At 33.4% G+C, this 13,490-nt stretch overlaps 2 protein-coding genes across 5 annotated transcripts; one reads left to right on the top strand and one right to left on the bottom strand.

The window, feature by feature from the left end:
* Positions 1 to 361: 361 nt before the first annotated feature.
* LOC141707764 (protein EMSY-LIKE 1-like) lies at positions 362 to 8,522 on the top strand. Of its 4 annotated transcripts, none has more exons than XM_074511107.1 (10): positions 362 to 577; positions 1,982 to 2,171; positions 2,550 to 2,707; positions 2,785 to 3,117; positions 3,205 to 3,420; positions 6,238 to 6,306; positions 7,341 to 7,577; positions 7,661 to 7,729; positions 7,814 to 7,877; positions 8,097 to 8,522. In XM_074511107.1, the coding sequence occupies exons 2-10, from the start codon at positions 2,108 to 2,110 to the stop codon at positions 8,279 to 8,281; spliced, it is 1,395 nt and encodes a 464-aa protein (XP_074367208.1). In that variant the 5' UTR covers positions 362 to 577; positions 1,982 to 2,107; the 3' UTR covers positions 8,282 to 8,522. The 4 variants fall into 4 exon arrangements, with proteins under 4 accessions (XP_074367208.1, XP_074367211.1, XP_074367210.1 ...); XM_074511108.1 differs by having other exon boundaries at positions 364 to 577; positions 2,785 to 3,108; XM_074511110.1 differs by lacking the exon at positions 1,982 to 2,171 and having other exon boundaries at positions 2,553 to 2,707.
* Positions 8,523 to 8,695: 173 nt separating this feature from the next.
* On the bottom strand, positions 8,696 to 11,488 carry LOC141707763 (uncharacterized). The gene is made up of 3 exons (XM_074511106.1): positions 11,093 to 11,488; positions 10,262 to 10,811; positions 8,696 to 9,930 (listed from the first exon to the last, which is right to left on the bottom strand). The coding sequence occupies exons 1-3, from the start codon at positions 11,419 to 11,421 to the stop codon at positions 8,872 to 8,874; spliced, it is 1,938 nt and encodes a 645-aa protein (XP_074367207.1). The 5' UTR covers positions 11,422 to 11,488; the 3' UTR covers positions 8,696 to 8,871.
* Between the last annotated feature and the right edge of the window lie 2,002 nt (positions 11,489 to 13,490).

Genomic DNA, 13,490 nt, shown 5'->3' with positions numbered 1-13,490 from the left:
TAATATTTTTTTAATAACAAAATCATTTCGTAATTTGTACCACAAATTATTTATGTTTATCTCGTGTACCGGTTTCTAAGCTAGTTATCACTCCCTCTCTCCCATTCAATTCCCTACATATTTTTTTCAAACACAAGACACACATTTTACGGTAAATATAAAGTATACTTCCGTATTTTTTTAAATTTTTCCTTTTTAATTAAACTTTAAACATTGAATTCTATTTAAAAAATTAAAAAAAAATTAATTTATTTAATTAAATTTTACGAGAGCATTAAAAAGCGTGGCTTACTTAAGTTTCCTAATATGGGCACGGATGGAGTATTATTTAGTTGAGCGCTGACGGTTATTAGTTGTAACTGCAGCTTGGGCTCCTCTATGTATATATATTAGCTGTCAAATAAATAACATCCTCCTGCTGCAAAAACATTATAACCATCACCATCCCCATAATCAAACCCCCTGCTTCAGTTTTAGGGTTTACTATTACACAACTCCATCTATTCTATTATACATATATATATATATATGTAATTACAATTCAATTGATTCATGGACTATGACCACAACATCACTGGTGAGTTCCTTAAACCCCCCCCACCCATTTACATGTATGTATATCTTAATTTATGTATTTTTCAGTTCTTGACACAATTTCTCAATTGGTTTTGTAATTGGCCATTTCTCAGGCTCGTAAGCCCCTTTTTTCTTACTGATTTCTTTTGGGTGTAATTTGAGGTGATTAATCTTGGAAGGAAATTAAGAAATTCTAGGGTTACTTTGATCGTTATTCAGCAATTTACTAAAGATATATGTGCTCGTTTAATGTTTCTATGTTTATGTGTTTGTACTTCTAATTCTGTTAAATTATCCACTTGATGCTACTCCAAGATTAATGTCAGTAACCATCGATTATTTTCTTGTTTAGAGTTTTTTTTAATATTAAATTTAGGAATTCTTTTCCAATGAGAGGTTGTATAGTTGGATTATCTTTCTGTTTAACCAATACATAAAGAATTTACTATTGCTTTGTTTCGCTTCCTTAAGGAATATAGTTACACCCCTTCTTTCGCTAGATATTATTTCATGTTATACTTTTAATACAAACGAGATCTTTAGTTTTGGTTGCTTGTACAGTTGTACGCTAAGTTTTACTTTCATCAGTGTAATTGTTCACAAATTCTATAAATGTTTACAGATCAGATAGTTTTAAAAATAATAAAACCGTTTCATGGAATCTAATGATAAATTTCTGAATCAGAGGTCCTATCATTACCTCCTTCATAGGTGAATAAGTAGAACATGTTGATGAATTATGATATAGTTGGTCGGAAATCTAACTGAATGTATTATATTTTTGGTGGCTGAGGAAGATGGTAAAACCGTAAAAGTGAAGTTTGAAAGAGTTGCATTTATTATTTATTACTTGTTTCCATAAAATGGGGAAGTATTATCATTTTTAATTTACCAAAACTAGTAGTAGCACCTGCGATTACGAACGCAAGTGATGATAATAGAAAACTTCTATTTGATATCAAATATTTACGAATTTCGATTATAGAACTATTAATTTGTTTTTTTTATAAATGTTGTGGGGTCTAGATGATAACAAATGTTAAATTATAAATTTAGATTTACACAATCCTAGCATTTTCGGGTCCTAGTCTACGGGGTTATTATATTAGGGTTTGTATCCTGTGTATGTATGTTAGTGATATAAGTATGTAGTATGTATGTTAGTGATATAAGTATGTAACGTCCTGACTAGTTGTTAGCTTATCAACTCTGAAATATTTACAAATTTTTGATTGTGCTTTATATTATGAGTTGTGATCCATTCAAATTCCATTCTTTTAAGATCGACAAACTCTTAAGCTAGTCTATTTTTCCGTGGCTAATTCACCCGAGTCAATCTTTATGTATGTATTTGTTGATATTTTTAAGTTGTTACTTATTTTTAAATTCTTTCCTGCATCACCAGTCCCTCTCTTGGAAAATTGCATTTGGTATATAAGTTGCCAAGGACTGTGTCTCCCTCCTACAAGTGTAATAAATTCTTTTACCTTAAAGGACATCAAATACTGTACAAAAAGAACAACAGGAAAAAATGGAACTGATTGCGGTCGAGGACAAGAATATATTAGCTTTAAAGTGCTATTACGAACATATAGGTATACGATCTTCATCAATATACCAAGTGCATTTATAAGTATATCGTTAAATTCATTTTGACAAAAGGAAAGGAAGACCAATTTAGCGTTCAGTAAGTCATATGATTTCATTGTTAGTTTACCCCAATTATTTTTTAACGTGCAGAGGGCTTAGGGGAAGAAAGTCCTACTTTATTTTATTACCAAACCTTATATAGATGCCTGTTTTATAAAATCTATGACAAAGTATATATATATATATATATATATACAGAAACTTTATGGTTACACGTTACATACTTTAAGGGCCAAAAGTTCATTAAGCCTATCTATATATATGTAATATGTTCCAGGTAATGTACTGATGAAATTCCACTATCACATTTTGATTAAATTTAGTAGGGGGAAATTATAGTGGCACTGGAAGGTTCGTCGTGAATCCATCCACATACACAAAGATGCAGTTTGACATGGAATCTCAAATCCACCAGCTTGAGCAAGAAGCATATCGTTCAGTACTACGGGCCTTCAAAGCACAGTCGGATGCCATTTCATGGGTAAGTTTTATCTCTTTTCTGTCCATCTTTTCATTTCTTAATTAGTGTGCTAATAAGATATTGACATGTTTCCTCAGGAAAAAGAAGGTTTAATAACAGAACTAAGGAAAGAGTTAAGGGTATCAGATGATGAGCACAGGGAGCTACTATCAACAGTTAATACTGATGAAGTCATTTGTACAATACGAGAGTGGAGAAAGGCTGGTGAGACCCAAACTGGCATGTTCGGTGTGTCCCAGCCTATGCATAATATGCTACCCAGTCCAACATTCTCAGAATCTTGGAAGAAACAAAAGACATCCCAATCAGGCTCTCTAGCATTTGGCAGACAAATGCAAGGTTCACTTTATCAACAAGCACAGCCATTACCTGAAGCTTCAAAATGGGCACCTTCCTTTGAGGCAAGACCTGTATGTTATTCATATGGTCATATCGGATCTATGTGAGAGGACAAAAGCACGATAGATTGACATCTGTTTGATTTTGTTACTTAACAGGGAGCACAATTGCCGGGTCTGTCTGGACAATACCCATCTACAGGTCCAACTCCAAGAGGTGTTTCTACTGGTAATGGAGCTTCATCTCTCTTTGTAATAAATAAAAACGTTGAGGTAGCTAGATGTGAACGACTTATTGGAAGGAAAGTAATGATCCGATGGCCCGAAGACAACAACTTTTATGAGGCCATTATCACGGATTACAATCCTCAAAAGGTATGTTTGATATACAGAGAAATTTTGCGGGACTGATAATTTTTTGCTACCTGCCTTTATTCGTGATTGAACTAATATTGAGACATGTATTTAAAATCTTCATTTAAGTAGGCAAATCTCTAGGTGTCAACTAAGAAGCAGCAAAGTTTATGTACATCACTTAATATTTAACAATTAACATATATGAATATTATTTTTTTAAAGAAAAAACAGCAGTTTATTTAGAAAAGAAAAGAAAAAAGGAACTGTTTATGAATTATATCAATCAATGTACATGTGTACTCAAAATTCCCAAAATATTATTTCATTTCTTGTATTAATTGTCAAGTTATTGTCTTCCGTCCATTTTTTGACCTAAATCTTCACTTTCGGGAACATGTAATTATCTGAGTAGTCATGACTTTCAAATGCCATGTGACAATGCCAATTTCTTTTTCCTGAACCAAATAATCAAATAACTGAATTGGCTCAACATAATGATATTGGGGAATGTAAGGTAAATAATTCGAGAGACCTATTCATGTCTATGCTTAGAAATAGTATAAACTTGTGGATAATGCAGCAAGCTTACTTCTTAGTGGGTGTTTGGTGTCCCCAAAAAGCCTGCTTACACGGGCTAAAAGCCCGTTTTAATTTATGACTCCTGTTTGGGTAAAATGTAAATGGACCTTATTCACTATTTATTTGCTTATAAATGATAAGTAATAGTAAACAGAGTAGTCACCTATGTTACTCCGACTCGGTTAGAAGTGTCCGAGACGGATGCGTGTCCAAGTATCGGACTCGGTAACATTTTGAAAATTATACACGTTTTTTTATCTAAAATAAGTGTTCAAGTTCGAGTGTCCATGTCCAATTGTCGAGTGTCCGACACGGGTACTCGAAGGTTAAATGAAGAGTCCGAGTAAATTGGTCAAAGTGTCCATATTTCATTCAAAGGATCCGACACGGAATAAGTGTCGTGTCCGGGTGTCCAAGTGTTCAACACGGGTACGGTAACCTAAACAGAAGAGTCGGAGTAACATAGCACCCCATTTTATTATTCCCCTCTAGCAGCTAAGCCCCACCCCACCCCACCCCTTTCCTCAATTGCATCCCTTCATACATCATTCTTGTTAGTTTTGAAGAAGCGAATCTCCATTACTCTTGATTTAGAAAATTTGAACTTTATGTTGAGGTGATTATTGATTTTGTTTGTTCAAGTCGATTTAGAAAATTTGAACTTATGTTGAGGTGATTATTGATTTTGTTTGTCCGAGTCGAGGTTTCTAGTTTTTTCTCGGGGTTTTGGTATTCATGTATCTTAATTTATGTAAATTAACTTGCAGCGTAGTTGATATAGCAATGGTAATCGAGTTTTTTTTTTTAATTTTAAATGTCAAGCTCAATGTGTTAACTGTTCAGTGTATAGTTGAAAGATACTTCTCTGCAACCTCGGAGTGGGTGAATGGGGATCAGAATTAATAAAGTTAAGAAGGCTCAGTGCTTTTTGATGATATTTTACTTATTTGATTACATTTGATGCAACTCAAGTCTTTATATAAATATGTAAAAAGTCTACGAGTCATCATCATTAGTACTGTATGCGAAGAAATCAGGAGACTCTTGATTGTATACTTTGAGTATGTGACTCCTGTTCAGATTCATTCATTACTTGTAACTAGAATCTTCTGAACTCTTAAAGATGATTTATGAGAATTACAAATTAACTACTTTTCAACATTTAGGTCGTGTAAAGTAACCACTCGGATTCAACTTTTTCTACCCATAGTTTTTGGGCCGGGTTCAAATTTACACAAATTTACGATCCGAGTCGCTTGACCTGACATGAAGGCAGCCTACAGCTCGGGATTGAAAATTTCCACTTATCTTCGTTCCTAAAAAAAACTTAAAAACATTGAAAGAAAATTATGCACAAGTTCCTTTTCTTTCTTCTTTAGGGGGATTGGGGGGAGATGCGTTTATAATTTCTATTACCTTATACGTTTATTTCCTTTTCTTACAATAAGTCTAATCCACTAACTTTTGAAGGAATGCTTCATTCTCCTTATTCCTCATTTTCCCAACAATCTTTAAAATAGAAAATTCCTACTCCCTCATTTTTGTTCCCTATATATATAGAGAAATAAAGGATACAGAGAAATTTTCTATGATGATTGTGAGGAAAATGAGGAAGAAGGAGAATGGAGCATTCTTCGTAAATAAAATTGTTGGGTTAGACTTTTAGTTTAAATTGTATGGAAGGGAGAGAAGTGAAGGGAGAAGTAAAAAACAAAAACCCTTCTCCCCAAATTAAAGTACAAATCTCATTCCATTCTCTTCCAGGTGAACAACCTAAGTGTAGTAAATAATCAACCTGAGTTGGAAGATAATTATTAAATTTTAAATAGATTATATATTTCAATTCAAATTTGATGTGCGGTGAAGTTGTAAATAATCTTAATAAAACATCTAATTAAATACTAAACTCTATCTCTTGTAATACTAAATAAAATTTGTTCATATAATAAAAAATGTACTAATGAAGTATTTGAATCAACAATTATAAAAATCTATACAAAGAAAAGAACATTTTTCAGATAAAAGTTATAATAAAACTATATTAATGCAAAAACTAGATATAGAAAGGAATCACGATACTTAAACATTGGCAGGTTTGTCGTCTGGTAAACCTTGTTTTTAAATTTATGATGGCTTTACTTTGTTCGCCATTATTCCAAAATTACTTGAGTTGTATGGAGACATGAAGGCATTATTATTTGGGAACATATGGTTTATATTGTAATGTATTTTCAACGTCCAGACACTATTTTGCAGGATCATCATGCTCTGATCTACAATAGAAATACCCCAAAAGAGGCTTTGGAATGGGTTGATCTAAAAGAAGTACGTTGCATTCTTTTCTATTAAATGCATGTATTTTCTTGCTTTTGATTGCATTTATTGTGGTTTTGAGCATGGCTGTAGTTGACGTCGTTGTGGGAAAGTTCAATAATAATTCGTACCAATGGAGAGTTTGTGAGCTATATTTGCCGAAATGAGTATGTTGACTGAAAGTGTGTGCTTGGTGGTTCTTAAGTTTACTTGTAAATCTTTTTCCTTCATTAATGCTTGTGACCACTACTTGTTATGTCCTTTCACACAGCCATTTCATTTAGGTCAGACTTCGATATGATTACCATCTATTGTTTCTGTTTCTTAGAAGTTTCTCATTTAATCCGTCAAGGTGAAATTCAAATTAGAATGTAATTAGCATATGGTTTGTGTGATTGTGTCTATCATATTTATCAGCCTTTTTTCCTAAGCAGTTTCTTCCCCCATTTTGGTCTTTTCCTTTTTTCCACACATATATGTTTGGTACTAGGAACTGTTTATCTCTCATCTCTGTATACAGTCCAATATTCCATAAACTACTGGAAAATCATAAATTTTGTAGTAGCAAGTTATTTCTAGTTTAAGCCTATTGGTACCTGACACTACTATATTCAAAATTATAATGGTTTTATCCGCCTATAACATGTTGATTCACCTTGAGATGTTTTTAAATCTTTCTTCAATAATAGTATGATGTGTTTAATCATGACCTGAGCCAATTTATCCACCTCCCATGGATAATGTAAATGGGATAAAAAAAATTATCTGTGCAGTCAAATCGTATTAATTCGTAAGATGGATTTCACAATGTTTTATCAACTCTTGTTACTTATTCTTTTATAGATCATGTCATACGTTATCAGTTCTTCTATAGATCGTGTCATTAAATAATCAATTTATTATTAAGATTTTTCTTATTGTTATCTGTCATTGTTTTATAGGCTTTGTTATTGCTTACACTCTGGTCTCAGTTTGGCACTTGTTCCCCGGCAGTAAAGTATTACCTATGACTTCTTTTTAATGTATATTTGTTTTCATTATGGTAGTTTTCTTCTGAGGACATTAGATGGGTGGGTGAGGATCCTGGATTATCTCATCAAAGTGTAGTTGGCATGCAAAGCAATGAAAACCCTAAAAACCATGAAGGTTATCCAAATTCTGGACGAGGAGAGGGAGCCATGAGGGATCTAAACGAGAAAGAAATTCCAATTTTAGAAAATGGTGTTGCAATGAACTCTTCTGATGAAATTGAAATACTTCACACAGAAACTCTTATAAAGGAGGTAAGTTTTAAAAAATAATAATCTTGAGACAAGTAATAGCTTGTAAATATCAGAAGTTATCTTATCCTCTCTTTTCATAACAGGTTCAGAAAATGTTTACTTCATCTCATCCCGACATGCTTGAAATTGAAAAGGCAAAGAAAGCGCTTAAGGTTAGAGCTGAAAATCTGAGGCAGTTGTATGTTGTACTCATTATTCTGCAATTGGATATTTGATTGGTCTTACTAATAATGCAGGAGCATGAGCAAGCACTAATGAATGTCATTTCGAAGCTTTCGAATGCATCCTATAGCAGAAAAGGTATAAATGTCTTGTGATGACAAGCTTTTTAATTGGATTTTTTACATTCTCCAAACTTAATATGACCTCTCTGTGCTAACTGGTAGTTAAACCTAATAATTTTGCTCCTCAATAGTATATCATTCGGTGGCATAGGGTTTTGTTCTCTGCATTGCATGCAAATACTTGGGGAGGAAACTGGTCTTTCTTTAGTCTGACATTTGTTTTCCGTTGCTATAGATGCAGAGCAGAGATCACCTCATGTGCAATCCATAGATGGAGCGCAGAGATTGAGAGATTCCCAGAACAGTGGGAACAGTGATGGACCTTGCTTAGAAGCTGAAGCAATAGGAGGAAACACCAAGAGTCCTATAGTGGCAACTATGTGTCTAAACCAGCAAGAGGATGAAATTATAGAAATCTGATTGCACAAGAAATTCTAAGTCTTTCTTTAGAGTTGATGCTTACATGTTTAGTGTTCAATTAGAAAGAGCAGGCTGTCATAAAAAATATCTTTAAAAATTGAATAGTAACTTGGTTTACGCTTGTTGCTTGGTGATAATTTCTAACAACATTGTCTTGTTGCAATGATAACAACTCAGTCCTCTACCATGTATGTATATACATTTTAGAATATGAATGCACAGCTCTTAATGTACTGTTCTACTTTCTTTTACAAGCTTTGGATCAAAAGTTCAAGCAAGGCTTGCCCTCAACCCCAATGTGATACATTATGCTTTCACTTTGTTATTGAAATGAGGAATTCTGGAGCAGGATGTATTTTTATAAATGAGTTGGATAAAATTCTATTTTAACCTCACAGAACCCTGGTAAATTGACGTTAAGCAGAGTTAAGATAAAATGGGTTACAATGAAAATAACCATCCAAAATCGATTTATATACACTAATAGTAAAGTGTAGCAGGTTGACATGGAAAATAAAAGTATTACGACATCAGAACTTCTGCAACAAGAACAATCTTCATTTAACAGTATCAGAAAAATGGTATCCTCGTCACTTTCTTGATCTTTTCTTGGGTTGTTTCGGTGTGTCAGCATCAATATCTCCTGTTGCCCTAGTACACTTTCCAGACCCTGCCAACACTGGAGTTGGGGCTGCTGCTCTTTTTGGTGGTCTCCCCAGTTGCCTCCTTGGCAAGCTGCTTTCCTCATTCAGTAGCTTCCCTTCAGAGCTGCTCTTTGTTACCTTTTCCTTCCTTCTACCACCCTTAATGCCACTTCTTCCTTTCTGCTTCGATTTTCCTCCTTGATGTTGACTACACATTGAGTTCTTCAACGCATATACAAATGGCTCATTGTTTGGGGGCGATGATTGATTCAACCGATCCAAGAAGTTAGCTGCACTTCTTGCCATTTCTGTTGAAGCAGTGGTCTTCTCCTCACCATGAAACTGTGAAGGCTTGGGAGGAGATCCCAATTTCCCTTGGGTTTGATTGGAAATAATCACCGTTGGAACTTTATCACAAGTAGTGCTGACAAGGTCTTTGCTATTTTTCTTTGAGCTTCTGGAGTTTAATACAGATCTATTTGTTGTCCATCTCTTGTTCATCTGATGACGTCTGTCTGCAGCAGGGCCTTTAGTAATCTGTTTAGATTCCACTACTGGTTTATGCATGGCTGCTGCTGCTTCTAGCAAGCTCTTTCTATCTGATCCTGAAGAGGATGAGATCGAACCTCTTGCAGCAATAGAACTTCGCTTACGAGACACCCTGGTTATTCCCTCTATCCCAGATTTTAATTGCCAAGAACCAGATGGTTCATGAGCTTGATTGGATAGCAACGATATTGGTAACACTGATGTCTGCTTTCCAGATGAAAGATCTGCCTTTGCATCTCTCCGAGCAATCTTTTCTAAAATGCACTGCCTGAGCTCAGTGGCAGCATTAGCCTCTGAGGAATTCTTTTCAAAGAAAAGAATGGCATTGTTAACAAGAAGCAGCAAATCACGAAAGAACTTGTGCTCGGACTCTGAATAACAACCTCCTCCTACATTTCTATACACTGATTTTATATCGATATGTTGCCGAATCAAGTTCCTATAATTCGAGGTTTCCTACAAAATTTACAAGTAGTTAGCCAAATTTCTGTAGTCAAGGAAACTGTAAGCTTGTAGCAGATTCAAATGTCCGTATAACAGCTAGAAGGAACTGCCAATTAAGCAAGGACATCCGTGAATTCCACAATAAAAGTTTACTCAGTATTAAAAACATAGTTAAGAGTCCGTGCAATCTTGCACTCCTAGTTACATACATGGATCCTCAAGACAGATTTGAGATTACTATACATTGCAATAAATCTACCAATTCAATGGCATGTTTATCAAATAAAGCACGCTAAAGTAGTATTCTAATATAGATTAGTGTGATATATATTACTATGAATACCTGGCTATCAAGAAGCTTCTCGGACACCAGGCTAAGCTTGTAAGACTGCAAAATCTCTAGAAACTCAATCATAGGCTGCGAAATGCTAGACATTTCTTTCAATAATAGAGACTCAGTCTCACGTTTAGCACCCACACCGCTACCAAAACACAACTTGTCATTCTCCTCCTTCCTCATCCTACTCGTCGTACTTTGTACATCTGAACTCTCTATTTCACCCAATTTTTTCAACTCAGCCCCCATCTTACACGCCTCAACCATTTCATCTCCTCCAAAATCGCCCTCACTCTTCACCATCGCCATCTTCCCCATCTCCTTACTAATACTATCTGTACTCCCATTACATGATTCAGTTCTAACTGTATCATTCTCCGGTCTCACCTCCAAATTTTCATCCTTACAATCAACGTCTTCCTCAACCACCTTCTCTGACAAAAATTCCTCCAATTTAACCTCACTTGATCCATTCTTCCCACTCAATTTCTCATCACAACCTCTAAAACTCCCTTCTGTCTCCTCCTTCAATCTCTTCACCTTCGATTGCAATGACCTAATCAAAAAACATTATCAAACACAGCACAATACAAACACAAAATATCCGCAAGACTTAGCCTAACAGATACCCCTCTTCCCCGCTCGTAATTAAATTTCTGTAATCGACAATAATAAATAATTACACAATACAATTACAAGCATAAAATATCCGCAAGACTTAGCCTAACACATAGTACCCCCATGTACGTAAATATTTAAATTCCCGTAATCAACCATAATAAATAAAAAAACACATAATGTGAATAAACTAGAAGGGGGATAGTAATAGTAAATTACACAATGGAGTGATCATAGTGTTCCAACTCATTCTTAAGCTCCGCGATTCGACGATTTCTCAAATCATCGAGCCACGGGGTATCATTATCATGTGGAGAGCTGTCGTTGTCGTTGTCGTTGTTGTTGTTGTTATTATAATATTTATAACGGAGTTTGAGATGGTTGAATCTCAACATACAATTAAGAGGAGTAAGAGAAGTTAAGGTGGAACATCTTTTGGAGATTTCGAAAGAAACAGAGTCCCAACTAGATGTGCCATAACGGTTGACAGCGAAAGCAAGTAAGAGTTCTTCCCATGTTCCCCAGGATGTGCCTGTTTGGTCGTTCATTTGTTTTGTCGGGATTGTTGTTATATGATGATTATTGATTGGTGATCGTTATATGGGGTTGGTTGGTTGTTACTGTACTTTGTCTAGGGCTCTGCTCTGTATTATACTTATATAGTATGTTTGTTTTGCCAGGTGATCGGGTCTGGGTCTTTGTTTTACAAACCCTGTTGTATTGGCCTGTTGGGTCATTTTTTTAGATTGTTTATGACAATTTGTATTTTTTCTAATAAAGGATTAGGGTCCCCCATGAATTGATTGCAAAAACCTTGATTACTAAATATATTTCTATAATTATATCAAAATATATTTATATTACCCTAATAAGTTTAACACTTAATTGATATGTTCTTTTTAATTGTTTGACAAACAATATAAAAATAGGTAAAATATTGTAGGAGGATTTTCGCTGCATAACGAGAATGTTATGAGATGCGAGAATAGTAGATATATGATCACAACATAGATGATTATATGATCACCTGCCCAAATTGGGATTTTGCCCAAAAGAAGGATAAAGAAGGGATTGTGTATGATTATGTTTAAAAATAGTACATGATCACGTTATTTTTAATTATTATTTATTTTTTATTAAAATTAATTTTTTTTATTTCATTTTAGGGTTTTCCTATCCATATATACAAACAATCTTATAGTGTAACTTATAATAATCTTTTTATTGAAATTAAAATTCTAATTTTTTTTTATTCTTATTATGGATTTAAGATTTGCCTCGTGAATTTAAGTTATTTAATAATTTCGTATATAAGAATCCTTACGAGAATTAATGCTTATTTTTTTTATATTTTCGTGCTAGGTCATAAAAGTATAAAAGTAATTAAATTTTAAATATTACAAGAAGTTTCATAACTAACATACGATCCTTCATTTCCGATGAATACGCTTTCTCTCTGACAGGACAATGTAGATAATGACTAAAGATGTCGATGAAATAAATTATTCGTAATTATAAAAATTTCTCTTATAAAATATTTAATTTCGATATAACAATCACTATTCAATCGGTTTAATCGCGGTATCAACGTTGTGGTGTCAGATGGAGAGAGCCTACCATCAGAAATGAAGAATGATAGCAGGTTAATTATGAAATTTCGTATAATGAACTTTTTCTATTCAAGTTTAAATAGTGTTTAATCGAATTTTCGAAATATCAGTGGAAAGTATTTTCTTAATATAATATAACTCTTCTAATACCTCAAAATTTTAAGAAACGTGATTCCTAATATTATGAGTTAATAAATTTCAGATTTCAACTCCTCAATCGTCAATTGTTTAAATTTAATTGTTTGTCTTTTATGAACTTGATACTTTTAAGAAATAAAATTACCATTTTAAAAAGAATATCACAATTTAAACTTGATATTCAATTATTCACCATATCAATGTTAAAAATACTTTAAATAATGATCATTGTTTTTATAAAGTACCATCCCTTCCATTTGTTTACACTTTTCTTTTTGAAATGTCCTTTCTAATTGTTTATATTTCAAAATTTTCCAAAAATAATAAAAATTTATAATTTTTAAAATAACTACATCCACTACTTCTCTCCACTACCCATTTTATATATATAATATTAATCAATCATATTAATTTACTCACTTTTTTAACTTTATTCTACTATTTTATCATTTTTATAAAATTCTGTGCCCAACCCAAAATATAAACAAAATATAAACATCTGGGGACGGAGGGAGTAGTATGTAAAAGACTCAGGACTGTGCTACTTTCTGTACTTGCATAAGGTCATCTCTCCGATCACCGTATTATTGTAAAATAACTCTATTTTTAATTTTTCACCATTTTCACTTCATATCAGTAGTTACTTATTCTTTCAAATTTTATTTCAAACTCAATTTATAACTATATTCAATAATAAAATATATGAAGATAAATATAGATGTAGATGTACAATTGTGTGATACCTAGGGCACGTTTCATGTAAATGTAGAATTGTGTGATATCTAGGGCACGTTTCTTACAAAATTTAATTTATGATTTAAATTTGAAAAATATCATACAAATGATATACACATCGTACTTATAAGTAG

The sequence above is a fragment of the Apium graveolens genome, chromosome 2, assembly GCF_009905375.1.
Source record: "Apium graveolens cultivar Ventura chromosome 2, ASM990537v1, whole genome shotgun sequence".
NCBI classification, from domain to species: Eukaryota; Viridiplantae; Streptophyta; class Magnoliopsida; order Apiales; family Apiaceae; genus Apium; species Apium graveolens.
The sequence above is the reverse complement of the archived record's forward strand: the minus strand, read 5'-3'. Positions and strand labels throughout refer to the sequence as shown.